The sequence below is a fragment of the Budorcas taxicolor genome, chromosome 11 (assembly GCF_023091745.1).
Source record: "Budorcas taxicolor isolate Tak-1 chromosome 11, Takin1.1, whole genome shotgun sequence".
Lineage (NCBI taxonomy): Eukaryota > Metazoa > Chordata > Mammalia > Artiodactyla > Bovidae > Budorcas > Budorcas taxicolor.
This window is the reverse complement of record NC_068920.1, coordinates 130,148,687-130,161,969: the sequence shown is the minus strand read 5'-3', so window position 1 is coordinate 130,161,969 and position 13,283 is coordinate 130,148,687. Positions and strand designations below refer to the sequence as shown.

General features: G+C 39.5%; 1 protein-coding gene across 3 annotated transcripts in view; it reads left to right on the top strand.

Annotated features, from left to right (window-relative positions):
• CLIP4 (CAP-Gly domain containing linker protein family member 4) overlaps positions 1-5,423 on the top strand; it is a 63,871-nt gene extending 58,448 nt beyond the window's left edge. For 2 of the 3 annotated variants that reach the window (XM_052647975.1, XM_052647973.1), the window contains 2 exons: positions 77-149; positions 3,020-3,989. In XM_052647975.1, coding sequence (XP_052503935.1) covers positions 77-149; positions 3,020-3,341 — 395 coding nt within the window. In that variant the 3' untranslated portion in view covers positions 3,342-3,989. Of the gene's footprint in view, positions 1-76; positions 150-3,019 lie in introns of all 3 variants that reach the window. The other variant, XM_052647974.1, reaches the window with a different exon arrangement.
• Positions 5,424-13,283: the final 7,860 nt, after the last annotated feature.

The following is a 13,283-nucleotide window of genomic DNA, read 5'->3' as shown; positions in this document are numbered from 1 at the left end:
TGATAAAAGAACTTTTAACAAGAACTGCGAATTTGTGATTTATTTTTCCTCTTCTGACCTTGACTTTCATATTTAGGTTTTAGGAGAAGTTTCAGTACAACTTCTGCTTCTTCCCAAAAAGAGCTTAACAGAAGAAATGCTTTTGCCAAGTGAGTATTAAGAAGATTTAGAAAAACATCTTTGAAGATGAACATGACAGGATTCTGTGAAGGAAGAAAAGTAGAATTTTGTATCTTTTACATTGCATGGTAGAATTTTAACACCTAGGAGAAAAGGTGTGATGAGTGTGTCAGTGAGAAGAATTCTTCGTCTCTCCTTTGCAAGCTCAATTAAAAATGCCACCAATGACTAAAGGTAGTATCCTGAATATATTTTCAAAGAGGCTTAGTACTATTAATAAAAGTTGGAGGAATTTACATTTTGTGTTATCTTTGAATAGGGTGGATTGATTTTACACTCTGTTTACTTAATTAGAGAATCGACTTACTATTTTGGGGAGTCCATAAAAGAAATGTCAGGCCTATTTGCATAAGGTAATCTTACTATTATTTAAAAAAATATTCCTGCTTCCTCTTGTAGAATATACTGCTCAAAAGGCTTTTATTGTTGTTTCTTTGTAGATAGAATCTCCTTTTTCTCTTTCTCATTTGTATTTATTTCCCCCAGACCCACTTTATTTCATCTAATAGTTATCTGAGACTTTCAGAAACTTAAAAAAGTTTTTTTTTGAGGAATATGAGGCTCTTCTAGACTGATTGGGTTAAGGAGCTTTTTATTTCTTTCCATTTTAAATTCTCCCAGTTACTCTGTGACTTGTGCCCCGGGAGGCAGGGGGAGCGTCTGGCTGAGTTAGGCACATGCACTTGACGTGGGGTCCTCTGAGCCACCTGGAATTACAGCCCATGCATGAGAACTTACCAAACAGGTGAGCACCAGCCAGGCAGTCCATGTAATCAGCAGGTCTGAGGTTACTGGGAAGCCTCACAAAGAGCTGAGGTGTCACGTGAGAACCCTGACGGGCACTCAGGCACTATCAGGTACAGTTGAGCAGAGCTGGGTGGATTTGGTTTTGTTTCTACCCCTTCCTCACAACCTTTACCAGCTGTGAGATTTTGAAATTGGTCTCCTCACTTGACTAGCTGAAAGAGTTTAAGGGCAATAACTTTATGCTCCAGTTTGTTGAAGATATTCAAGAGTTCTTAGGCAGAATGGAAGAAATTACTAAGAAGAGACAACCAGGATATAAAGGATTTCGAAGGGGGAGAGGTATCAAAGTCAGTGTCAAGATGTTGGTGAGTGAAAGAGCATGATACAGAGAAACCAGGGAAGGAGAGAGAGATCTGAACCGTGGGGATGATACAGCAGGCATGGATATGTACAAGATGATGTGTTGACATGAGAAGAAAATACCAACACTTTCGTTGGTTTTCCTTGAAAATAAAAATAAAGGATGCTTCACTCATCCTTCTACAGATTGACACTAGTACCTGTTTTTTTTTTAAAAAAAGCATACTCTTATTGAGGAAATATAATCTATTTAAAATGTAAATTTTGCCATATTATTATCTTTCAACATTTTCTCAATTATTAATACTCATTGTGGTTGTGAGCAAGAGCCTGGCCTTTGTCCTTGAATAGCTCGGATCTGAACACCAGCACTCCTCTTTGCCACCTCTCTGACCTTATGCAAATAGCTTAACTTTTTTAATTTCTCACTGGTTGGGTGAGGTCGGAGGAGATAATATATATGTTTGGCACATAGTAAGTGCTCAAGAAGTGGTAGATACTGTCACGTGAAATTCAGAGTAATTTCATCAAGTTGCCAAAAGATATCACTTTGGGGAGGATATATATATATATATACACACACACACACACACATATTATGTACTTCTTTGTTAACTTTATCATTGTATTTGTACATTCAACGTGGTAAATAATCTTTTTTTCCCATTGCATTTTAAAACTCGGATTTATCAGATATGCATAGGACAGGCTTTTGACCTCAGTTTTCCTACCCAGAAAATTAGAGTGCTCTTTCTTTCTCCAGCATTAATAGGTAGAAGTATGTAGAAATGAGACACAGTGTGTGATAATGTATTTAAAAATACAGAGAGTGAAATAAAATGGAAAACAAGCAGGACCCAGATTCTGCTCACAGTCAGGCTCCATGCAGTTTTGGTAACAGGTTCTTTGTTATCTCTGCTGTGTGGCCAGGATAAGGGTTTCTCTTGGTGGAGAGATGGTGTGGATGGTGGGTGGATGGCTTCATGCTGGTGGTTTCTGGGTGACTGTTTTGGGAGGTCTCAGGTTATAGAGCAACAAGATCCTGGTCATATTTCTACTGGGGGCAGGTTTCAGGATTAGCTACTTGCAGGGACTGGAAGAAGCTCTGGGCAGTACTGGCATAAGGCCTTGTCTGGGCTGCATGTGGAAGCCTGGTAGTTGTGTCATCAGGTCATGTGGGTGGCGGGTGCTTGGAGGCAGTACCTTGTAAGTAATGTTTTGTTGTAGAGGAAAGGAGAGGAATCCTGTTCTAGGCAACTAAGATCCTTCCTGATGTTAGTGACAAGGGGAGTGGCAAACCCTCAAATGTAACTGGAGTTCCTTCGTAGAAGGGGTGTGTATGTGTGTCCAAAGCTGTGGATTAAGTTTTAAAAATGGTTTTCAAGTAAAGAAATATTTGAAAGGTGAACAAAAGATAATTTTAATTTACCACAGCCAAATACCAGGTTTCATTCTTTTTGCTTCATTAAATAGGTATAAAATGTGTGTGCACATATATAATTTGCTAGTGAAATCTTAAATCCAGGTGAGGGTAGCATTAAAATTGCCCAATGAGAAAAACTTTAAGCAACAGTATTTTCTAATGTTGCTGCGTAGAATAGGAAAGATCCAGTTGTGAATGCCGAGCGTGCTGTGTGGTGAGTGACTTGTGGACCTGGCCGTGGAGGGGAGCATGGCACACGGCGTCGCGCGGCTTCATGCTGAAGCGTCTCCCTCGGTCCCCTGTGCGCAGGTCGAAACCCCCCCTGCACCGCAGCTGGAGCAGCAGCTCGACGGCCGGCGGCCTGGAGGGTAGCGTGAAGCTGCACGAGGGCTCCCAGGTCCTCCTCACCAGCTCCAACGAGATGGCCACCGTGAGGTACGTGGGCCCCACTGACTTCGCCTCAGGGATCTGGCTGGGCCTGGAGCTTCGAAGCCCCAAGGGAAAGAATGACGGGGCAGTGGGAGACAAACGCTACTTCACCTGCAAGCCCAACCACGGGGTGCTTGTGAGGCCCAGCAGAGTGACCTACCGGGGAATAAACGGGTCCAAGCTGGTGGATGAGAATTGTTGAGTTAGGCTTCTACAGTATTATAATAAATGAGCTTATACACACACACACACACATGCACGCACACACACACACTAAAAAGTCCATGACTAATGGTTTACTTCACTTAGCCATTATTTAAAATTTGAAAATACAACTATCTTCATATAGACCATTAACAATTCAGAGAGATCCCTTTAAAAAGCTCGAAATATGAACTGTAGGAATTATGGGTCTCTTAAAACAATATAAAAATAAGATTTTTTTTTTAAAGCTTTTAAAGCTTTAGACCCAAGAAAATTCTTAAACTTGGGGAAAATGTGCCATGAGGTGACTGACTGATGTTGCTTATTGCCTCTCATTTTTGCACAGAATAGTGGATTTTCCATATACCATCATTGTACAGGTTTTCACTAGCTTTGGTTAATGTTAAGACGATCACATGGCCTTGTCTGGAGTTTTTCTTTCTTTCTGTACCATTGAGGACAAGGCGAGAGTAGCAGCTGGATGATGTGCGTTTTTCTGTCTTTGGGTTTAGTTATTTGCCCTTCTGGGAATGTCCCACCTACAGACACTTCAGAGCTGTGGGGGTAGATGGCCCCCGGGGCTCTGGAGCTGGACCTCTCCTGCCGCGGGGTTCTGAAGCTGCTGTTCCTCACCTCCTCCCAGCTGGTGAGGAGGACCTCATGAGCTAGCTGGTCACCAGACCATCCAGCTGGAATGCAGGTCTCCTCACCTGTGGCCTGGGCTCTTGCTGCTGCCCAGTGTGTCAGCTCAGATCTGTTTCTGTGTTGGTGACTGCCTCATCTGGAGGAGCTTCAAATCCCATGATTAGGTTCATGAATTCAAGTCACCATTGGAACTGTTTGCACATATTTAACTTCCTTACTAGACATATCTATAAAACACACACACGCGAAGCACTTTGAAAATAAAACATGATGCACTTTCCTCCTTGTGGAGAATTTGCCATCATTTCCTCTGGGGATGAAAAATATTTAAAAAAAATATATTTGAGACAGAGCAAATTAAGATACGTTAAGAAGAATGTAGTAGCTATTCATTTAAATGGTTATGGTTTTTGGTGTTTTGTTTTATTATTGGTGTTGCCTTTGCTGTTGCTGCTGGTTTCATGTTCGATTGTTGCGGAATTCAGCCTGTTATAAAGCTGCAGAGCTGTATCATGTCTTTATTTTCCTTTTGAGTACATGTTAACAAACTAAGCTTCATAATAGAGTGATGTAATAATGCAAAACATTTGTGTTGTGGATATGTATTGAAGTTTGTCCTATATGTACAAAGATTTATCTTTTATCGTAGATATTCAGACTCTAAACGACCACAGAAATATCAGAGCAGTTTGCTTTATAAGATAAAAAGCATCCTTCAAAATGGAGCTTGCTTTGTGCTTTAGAAAGAATACGTTGAACTATTTTGCAATATACTGTTTAAAATCTAAATTCTGTTGCTTTGCTGCCTTTTTTAAAAAGTATGAAATTTCAAATATTGCTAGAGCTATTTTCCTGAAATACATTTGAAAGTAAGGCTGCTTTATAATCAAGGAATATTTTTGACTGAAGAAAGTGACTGTACTATGATTCAAAAGTAAACTTATTTTATTATATAGTTTATTTCTTAAAAACTCTATTTATATCTTACCATGAAATCCATGACTACACTGAACTTGGGTGTCCATAATTCTTCCTGTTAAATGCAAAATCCTATAAGTTAGTAATGTCAATACTGAATTTATTTTGAGGGTAGACAACCAATTGTTCTCATATTTAGATTAGGATTATTAAATCCATGTGATGTGTATGTTTACATATACTGAACATAAAAATTAGGTGTTTTCATTTGTGTTTTGCTTCTGTCATTCAAAGTTCACATCTTGAGCATTAATAAAAAGGGAAGCTGTTTTGGTTTGGAGTGGCATGTTGTCATTGACCCTGCCTGCAGTACCTTTTCTCAGGTACTCAGATTACATATGCTTTGTGTTTAATTTTTTTTCTTCTTACAGTAATGACTTGGATTTGTCCTATACCTATTGAGAGTCTTAAAAAGTGCCATGCTTCTACTCAGCAAATAAAGTTATGTTTTCAGCTACTTTCTTATTACTTTGTTTTGATGCACAGAGAGTCATTTAAGAAAATAATATATTTCTGTGGTTTTCTAAAATTGCTTAATTACCTTTTATACCAGTGGGATTTCATTTAGAGTAGGATAGAAAACTTTGAGTTTACAGATTTAAAATTATATATAAATAAGTGTCTACCTCCTACTGAAAGGCTTTTGTTTCTGTATTTTAAGGTAATTTGGTGGCAGTATGTTTAAGTGCTTTAAACGTGTTCAGATACACACATTTGCAGTCTAAGCTGAGACACTAACCGTGGTGAGTCCCTCGCACCGTCCTCTCCTGAGCTTCTTATCGCTCTCACGTGTTATTATTCTACTTAGCATTTACCACCCTTGGTTATGTTCACCTTTGTGCTCATTGAGGGGTGGGTTCTAATTGTTTTGTTCATGGCTTCATCCCTAACACTTGGAATAGTACTTGGTACCTAGTACATGCTGAGGAAATGCTGCTGAATGCGCCGAGGCAGTGGAGGCCGTCGATGGTTTACAGTAGAGAGCACCAGCTTTGGCCAGGTGAGCTTGAGAGGCCAGGCCACGGACAGGTACGTTTTGCTGGGAAGGGAGGACAAGGGACAAGAGAGGCTTGAATCATTGTAGCCCACCTTCACCCCAGACAGTGACGTGCTGGGTGTCAAGGGCAGAAAAGGGGACAGGAAGGACAGTGTGGCCACAAGGGGACAGGAAGGACAGTGTGGCCACCTAATTGCCTATCTGTGTTCCCTGGGGCCAGCCCTGAATTTCCGTTGTGCTATGATGCTAATTCAGAGGACACAGTAACATGTGTGCTCTAACACAGAGAGGGTGGACTGGATCTCAGCCACGTGTATACAGCATTGGTTTCTGGAGTCAAGCATTTTTATTTCAGAGTTTTATTTTGGACCTCTACCTATTAAGACTGTGTGATATTATTTAAACCACATTGACCAATGGCTAGAGACCTAATGTGTTAAGAATCATCTTAATTAGGATATAGATCTAGTAATTAACTGTTCACTGGACATTTGTTATCTAAATGATTGACTCAGAGACATATAATACATTTCATTGCATGACAAGCAAGTAGGAGAATTTTTTATTTTTCTTCATGCCCTTTGCTTTACTACACTCATTTATTATACAAACATAGTAGTTAGTTAATACAAAGCTCACATTATCACATATGATTTTAGTAACTGGTTAGTAATATCCCTTGGTACATAGGCCCTTATTTACAAACAATGTCACATAAGCTGCTTGAATACACAACAGGCATTCTTAATGGAGACTGTGTGGGGTTTGAACAAGTTACGTAAGTTGTGTTAAGATTTTATTACAAGCAGAATATGATGCCTTTGCATAAGCAAAAATAATTTTCTTATAGCAAAATTTTTGCCAGTTCTCCTTTTTACAGGAGGGAGAAAGAAATTTATGTGGAGGAGTTAGAGTGGATGGGCACATTACTGATGACAATGTATTTTCATTATGCGTGGTAGAAATGAAACTCTCTTCTGCTCATAGCCTTTTCCCTTGAGGAGAAAGGCACGGATTAGGGGTAGGATCCTTTTTTTCTTCTCATTCTTTAAAATAGAACAGAATTTTCATGATAAAGCAGCAGTAGGTCTTGTCAGTTTTTAGTTCCAATTGGAAAGTGTGGTCTTGATGCCGAGGAGGGGCTGGCTATGGGTTCTGAGCTGTGTTAGTAAAGACACTCTAGGTGTTTAAATGAGGCTGTTTAGCTAAAACATAACCTGTGTCCAGTGATCACTATCATCATTTGACCAGCGATCATGAATATGATTTAATTTCAGCTCTAAAATCCTTCATGAACCCTCAAGTGTCAAGCTGGTTGCTCCTGTAAATATTCAGGTCTTCACATGCACACTTTGTATGCCTCTGTTCTCAGAGGAACCGGTCTCAGGACTGGATATTTTGTCAGAGTTGTTTGAATTGGATAAATTAAATTACATTAAATTAAATAGGGAGTCTCAGGAAGCTACTTGCGCTGAACTGAATTTGAAGCATTCCTAAAGTTTAGGAAGTTTAAGTATCTACATGCAGTGTTCTCTTTGGCCTGTGTTGATCTCACAGAAGCTAAGTTCTTTCAGCTCCAGCCTTAGAGAGGCATTATTTGAAGAACGCTTACCTTCACAAAGACCAAATCAATGATTTTTCATGTAACAAATCAAATAAGACTGACATGGAAATGAATCATGTTAAAATTACGTGCACAGTTTCAAGTCATCCTTTTTATTCTTTGTCTACTGTGACTTCTGAGATTCAGCTTAAGTCTTAGTCAACAGTGTTGATGATATTGGCTGTCCCTGACAGTTCTCCTTATGAAGGATAGGTGTTGCTATGCAATATCTTTGTGAGAATATCCTAATGTGGATTTTTGAATGAATTTTAATAGTCATAAAAATTCCATATTGATGGCAGGGGAAAGTGGATTTTGCATTATACACAACAGAGAAGAGGATGAAAGTAAACATTTTCAGTCTCCTTTATTGAACCTGCCAGTAAAAATGAATTTCTAATAAGAATCCCAATAGATTATATGTACTTCTTAAAAATGTGATTTTTCTCAAGCGATCTTTTCTCTTTCTTGAAGGGACTAAAGCTTAGGGAATTAAGAAATAGCATGAGGTTTCTTGGGGTCTCACTTCACACTCCCTGATTTGAGACAGGAAAATCCAGTCCTGCTTTAGTTTGCTTTCTTTTGTAAAACGTCACCTGCTGCTTACTGGTTATAGTCATGAAGAAAAATAATTTGTCTTTAATCTTACTTCTCTGAGAACTGTGAAATACCACATAAATATTATTGTGAAATAAAGAAAAAACATTGAAAAATCTTTTTCTCAACTGTTAGATACACTAAAATGTAGAAAATTGCCTGCAGTTGTCACAGTCTTCTGTTTTGGTGGGACCCTTGAATTGGCTATCTTTTGGGGATTCCTCATTTCTAGATCCACTATAAAGCTATATAATCCAGCAGTTTTCTAAAAATTGCCCTCCAGTGGCAGTGGGTGTCTCCACAAAGTTGAGAAGAGGGATTCTAACCAATCTGATGGTGGTTGGGAGAGAGGACTCCAGTTACTATGAATTCCTCATCATAAATGGTTCCACGATGTTTGCTGAGGGAGGCCTGACTCCATGGACACGCCTGGTCTCCAACAAGTGGCTCATCATGGGCTTTGTTACTCTGGGAATGGTCATGGACAGAAAGTACATGAGCTCTGTCATTGAGTATTAGGCATGGTGAAAGAGAACCTTCGAGTGATAAGTCACATGATTTTACTTTGCTCATAAGGCTGCCACTGTAGCAAATGTAACAAAAGAGAAATAAGTGGTGTCATGGTCAGTGTGAAAGTCATTAACATGATTTTCATAGTCCTGTGTCAGCTTTGCTTCTTCCAGGAAACCATCTCGGATTAACCTCATTTTGCTATGTTAATTTTATGATTTGTTAAAGAGATCTTTGAATAGAACAATAAACAGAGAACTGATGCTAAACTTCTTTCTGGTCTCCTTTTGAATGAAGATTATATATAATTTGCATCACTGGCATTGTGCACTGAATTAATTGACTTTCGCTTTGAATGAATTAAGAGTCTCTCTGTCTGTCTGTCTGTCTGTCTCTCTCTCTCTCTCTCTCTCTCTCTCACACACACACACACACACACATACACACCCCTACCAACTGTGGGCCGGATGTTGGGATTTACCTTACACAGAAGTGAAGTCTTGCAGAATCAGACTTCAGAGCTGGAAGGGGGCCTTTGAGACCAAACTGCTCATGTTTTTAAATGAGAAAGTGAGAATTTAACTTGCTGGAGTCATGTAGGTAGGTAATTGCTGTCTAATACCTATACTCAACTCCTGTACTCGGTCTGCGTGCTACTTCTCAAATAATCGATGAGTGCTAAGCCATGCAAAATATTACAACCGGGTGAGGTTTTTATCAGTCTGATAATCATCTGTACTGGCAAATAACCACTCACAATGTAAGTGCTCTAGGGAGCACTAATATACTAAGGCTTAGTGGGTTCATTTAGTAAGACTGCCTTTCAACTAACACTGGCTGAAAAACTCGCCTGCCCAATGAGGCTTTTAGTGATGGCAGGATAACTTATTTTGAGTAATTGCTTTCAGGGAGGCAGTAGGCCTTTGTAGATGAATGGAGTAGGGTAGCTGCTGGAGCACAGGTCAAACAGAGGGATCTGCGGAATGGACAGGGCAGAGTACTGCAGATAAGATACGGTATCTGGGGTTCTCCTGAGGCGAGCCTGGTGGTGCCATCTTTACATGGAAAGGTAACACGCTCATTTACATTTACTGAATGCTGAAGCCATGTTCCTCGCTCCCCCAATGCTATGTCATATTATTTCCTTACACTAGCTTTTCAAATGTTTTAAAAGTTATTAACTTAGAGCTAAAAATAGCTCTGTGTTTGAGTGGTGCATTAAAAATTAAATACACCTACTCAGGATACTAAATCAAAACAGAATCTTAATAGAAGCCTTACTATTTGTTCTCAATAATTATCTTTTATTTTAGGGCATCTTGTGGAAGTTTATAGGAATTTCTGGTTTTTGTTTTATATGTTCACACAATAGCACAGGGAACCATCTGCTGCAGTGAAATTAGCAAAGTCAAGTTGTGTGTTCTTTGGGGACCCAATTAAAAAGTCATTAGCTAAAGACAGATTGACAGCGCACTTCATACATTTTATGAATCTTGCCATGGGAAGTCTGTTATTCAGAGTAGTCTAAATTCATAAGCATCATGTTTTAGGTCTACAAAGCTCAAGTGAATTTTAATTCTACTATTACTAGAGGAAAATCTGTTAAAATAGCCTGATCACTTAGAATTTTTAGTGGTACACATGTGCTCAGTCATGTCTGCCTCTTTTCGGCCCCATGGACTGTAGCCCTGCTGGGTTCCTCTTTCCATGAGATTCTCCAGGCAAGAATACAGGAGTGGGTTGCCATTTCCTCTTCCAGGGGATATTCCCCACCGAGGAATTGAACTCGTGTCTTCTTCAACTCCGGCACTGTAAGCAGATCCTTTATCCCTGAGCCGCTGGGGGTTTTTGGTGGTGTGCCCAGTGAATCTGGAGGTAAAAGCCCCAAGTGTTATGGAATAAAGTTAATCTGTGGTTATGTGATATCTTAGAGCTGTAGAGTTTATCAAAAACTATATGGAGAGGCCAGACACTTTAAAAAGAATTCATCAAATTGATTAAATGTCTTCTTCTGTTGCTCATTTTTTAACACTAAGTGTAGCAGAGGGTCTTCACACTCTTCTTTTGAGCTGAAAGGACTTGGTTCTGGTAGAGTTCTTGCTACTGTCATCAAACAACTGACAGGTGAAGCACACTCGGCACAGAAGGGGAGCTGGGAGGACCAGATGGGACTAGTGGGAGGGCAGGCGTATAGAGACACACGCCGTCTTTTGAAATTCTCCCCACAATCAACCCAATTCATTAAGGAATTCAAGAGGTGTGAGAGGGAGTGCTTGTGCTTTCACAGTTTGTAATCTCCCTGAGGGGCAGGGAGAAAGGGACGTTATTATCCTCATTTTGTATATGGAGACACTGAGGTACAGGCAGATCTGAGAACCCATAGACAGCCAGGACGCGCATCCTAACTGGACCTGAAGAATCTGGTCTTTCAACTACCAAGTAGATCTTACTCTTTCTAAAAACATAAAGTTTGTTCCTGATATATTGATCTGCTAAAATATTGAAGTACCGCCTATTGATAAACTAGTCATTCCTCACAAATTGTCAGTTTCCCAATGGAATGATTATGAACTTATGATGAGCTTCTTTATAGATATGGAACATGAATAATTATACTAGCTTATGGCTTAATTAATGTAACTTCTACAGACTTTAATTGTGCCTGTCCATGTTCTAGGTGGAATTTTCCATCATAATTAATAAATATGTGAGTCTGTAGCATCAGTATGAATTGCTGGAGCCATATGGCAGGAGTGCTGATACCTGGGCGATTAGCAAGTTAAATGAAACATCCTGAGGTCATCATATCTCAGTGTGGAGTTGTTTATTATCCATGTATACAGGCTTTTAAGACTGGACTACCATTTACATGAAAACTGATACCAATAAAGACGATTAGAGAGAATTAACAAATCAATCTTCGTGGTAGTAAGGCACAACCTGAAAATGTAGTGGATGTGTAGTTTTTAAGAAGAGAAAATAATAAGATTTTTCCCTTGTTAATGAAAGAGTTGGCTATTTAACCACGTAGCATGCTCCCTGTTTAATTGGTTACTGGTGTCACAAGTATAAAGTAAAATTGTTCTTGTTATGACAGTTGCTCTGTCATCCTTTTAGGAGGGTATCTTTCAAAGTATGATTCTTGAACACCTTCAGGTGGTTTATGAGTTAATGGTTATATAATTAGACTATTTACTTTGTGCCGGGCATGAGCTAAAACTTTATTGATACAAGTATTTAGAGATGAGTTCATTGATGAGATCTTCATGTGTGTCTGATAAAGATACTTTTGGCAGTCAAGAAGATAAAGAAAAGTGATGTCCAAGGTATCTGAGCTTCTCAAGATGTGAAGAACTACTGACTAGGCAAGGCTCTGCCATAGGGGAATCACACTCACTGGTCTGGTATTGGCTTAGAACAGAATGGCCTTGAGTCCAGATGAGACTGTTGATGCAAGTGGAGTTGAGAAGGCAGGGCAAGGTGGATAGACACAGTCCTTTTGCTTGGGAATCTTTAGTGCTTAACAAGTGATAAAAAATGCTTTCGTCCCAAAGTGAGGTACTGGCACAGCTACCACCAGAAATGAAACTGGGAAAGAGAATTGAGGGGAGCAGAAAGAAAGAGATGAAAACTTTCTGATAAAGCATCATTGCATATGTCTGTGTGTAAGATTTAACAGATTCCCAACTTGTCTGCAATGGAGATAAATTTCACGTGTGAAAACCAAGTTCAGAACTCTCTTTGTAACATGTCACTACCAACCTCAGCACTTCACATGCTCCTTAATTCCTTCACTACATGTCACCCAGAGAAAAAAACTGTTTTACTCTGTATTTGACAGGTATACAGATTATACCTTGTGTTTCAGTCCATTTCTGTTCCCATATGTGCTAGAATCACACACTATTAAGGAGCTGGAACTGGGGTGAAGCCTGGAAGGAAGGATACTGAATCAATACCTCTCCTTAGGACCACTGAAGGGCCTGCTGCTCCCCTGATTCATCTCCAGGAGTAGAAACTTCAACTTGGTAAACTTCATGACTGAAATTGTTAGAAAGTGTGACACTACTGCCCATGAATGGATACATTTTTATGCGTTGATGTATCACCGTTGCTTACATTAAAAAATTTTTTCAAAATTACATCATCGGAGTTTATTTTAGTGCTAAGTTTTAAAATAAGTAAGTAAAATTTTGAATCTCAAATTTTCAACGCAATAGGAAACCTCACACTCTGCTGTTCACCGTTAGGAGGAGGGTTTTCTTAAGGCTTGAGGTATATTACCAGGATGTTGGACTCTCTGGATCTTACCATCCTCAAAGCACTTTTGAGTACTTGTGATTCATTCAGGTGAGTGTATACACATTTTCTCTCTACTACTCTTAACTATTCACCACATATTTATGATATGATCGTCGATGACAGCACAAGTGAAAGCACCCAGCATCCACAGTGACCTTCCAGTGAGTTGTCTATGATTTTTCTTTTCCAAGTAAAGAATGTCCCCACGCTGACACTACAGAGAACTTTATTTCTGTTCCCTCTGCTCTCAAGTGGTCCAGGCCCACATTGACCAGGGGAAAACCTATGACTCCGACTAGCAAACACAG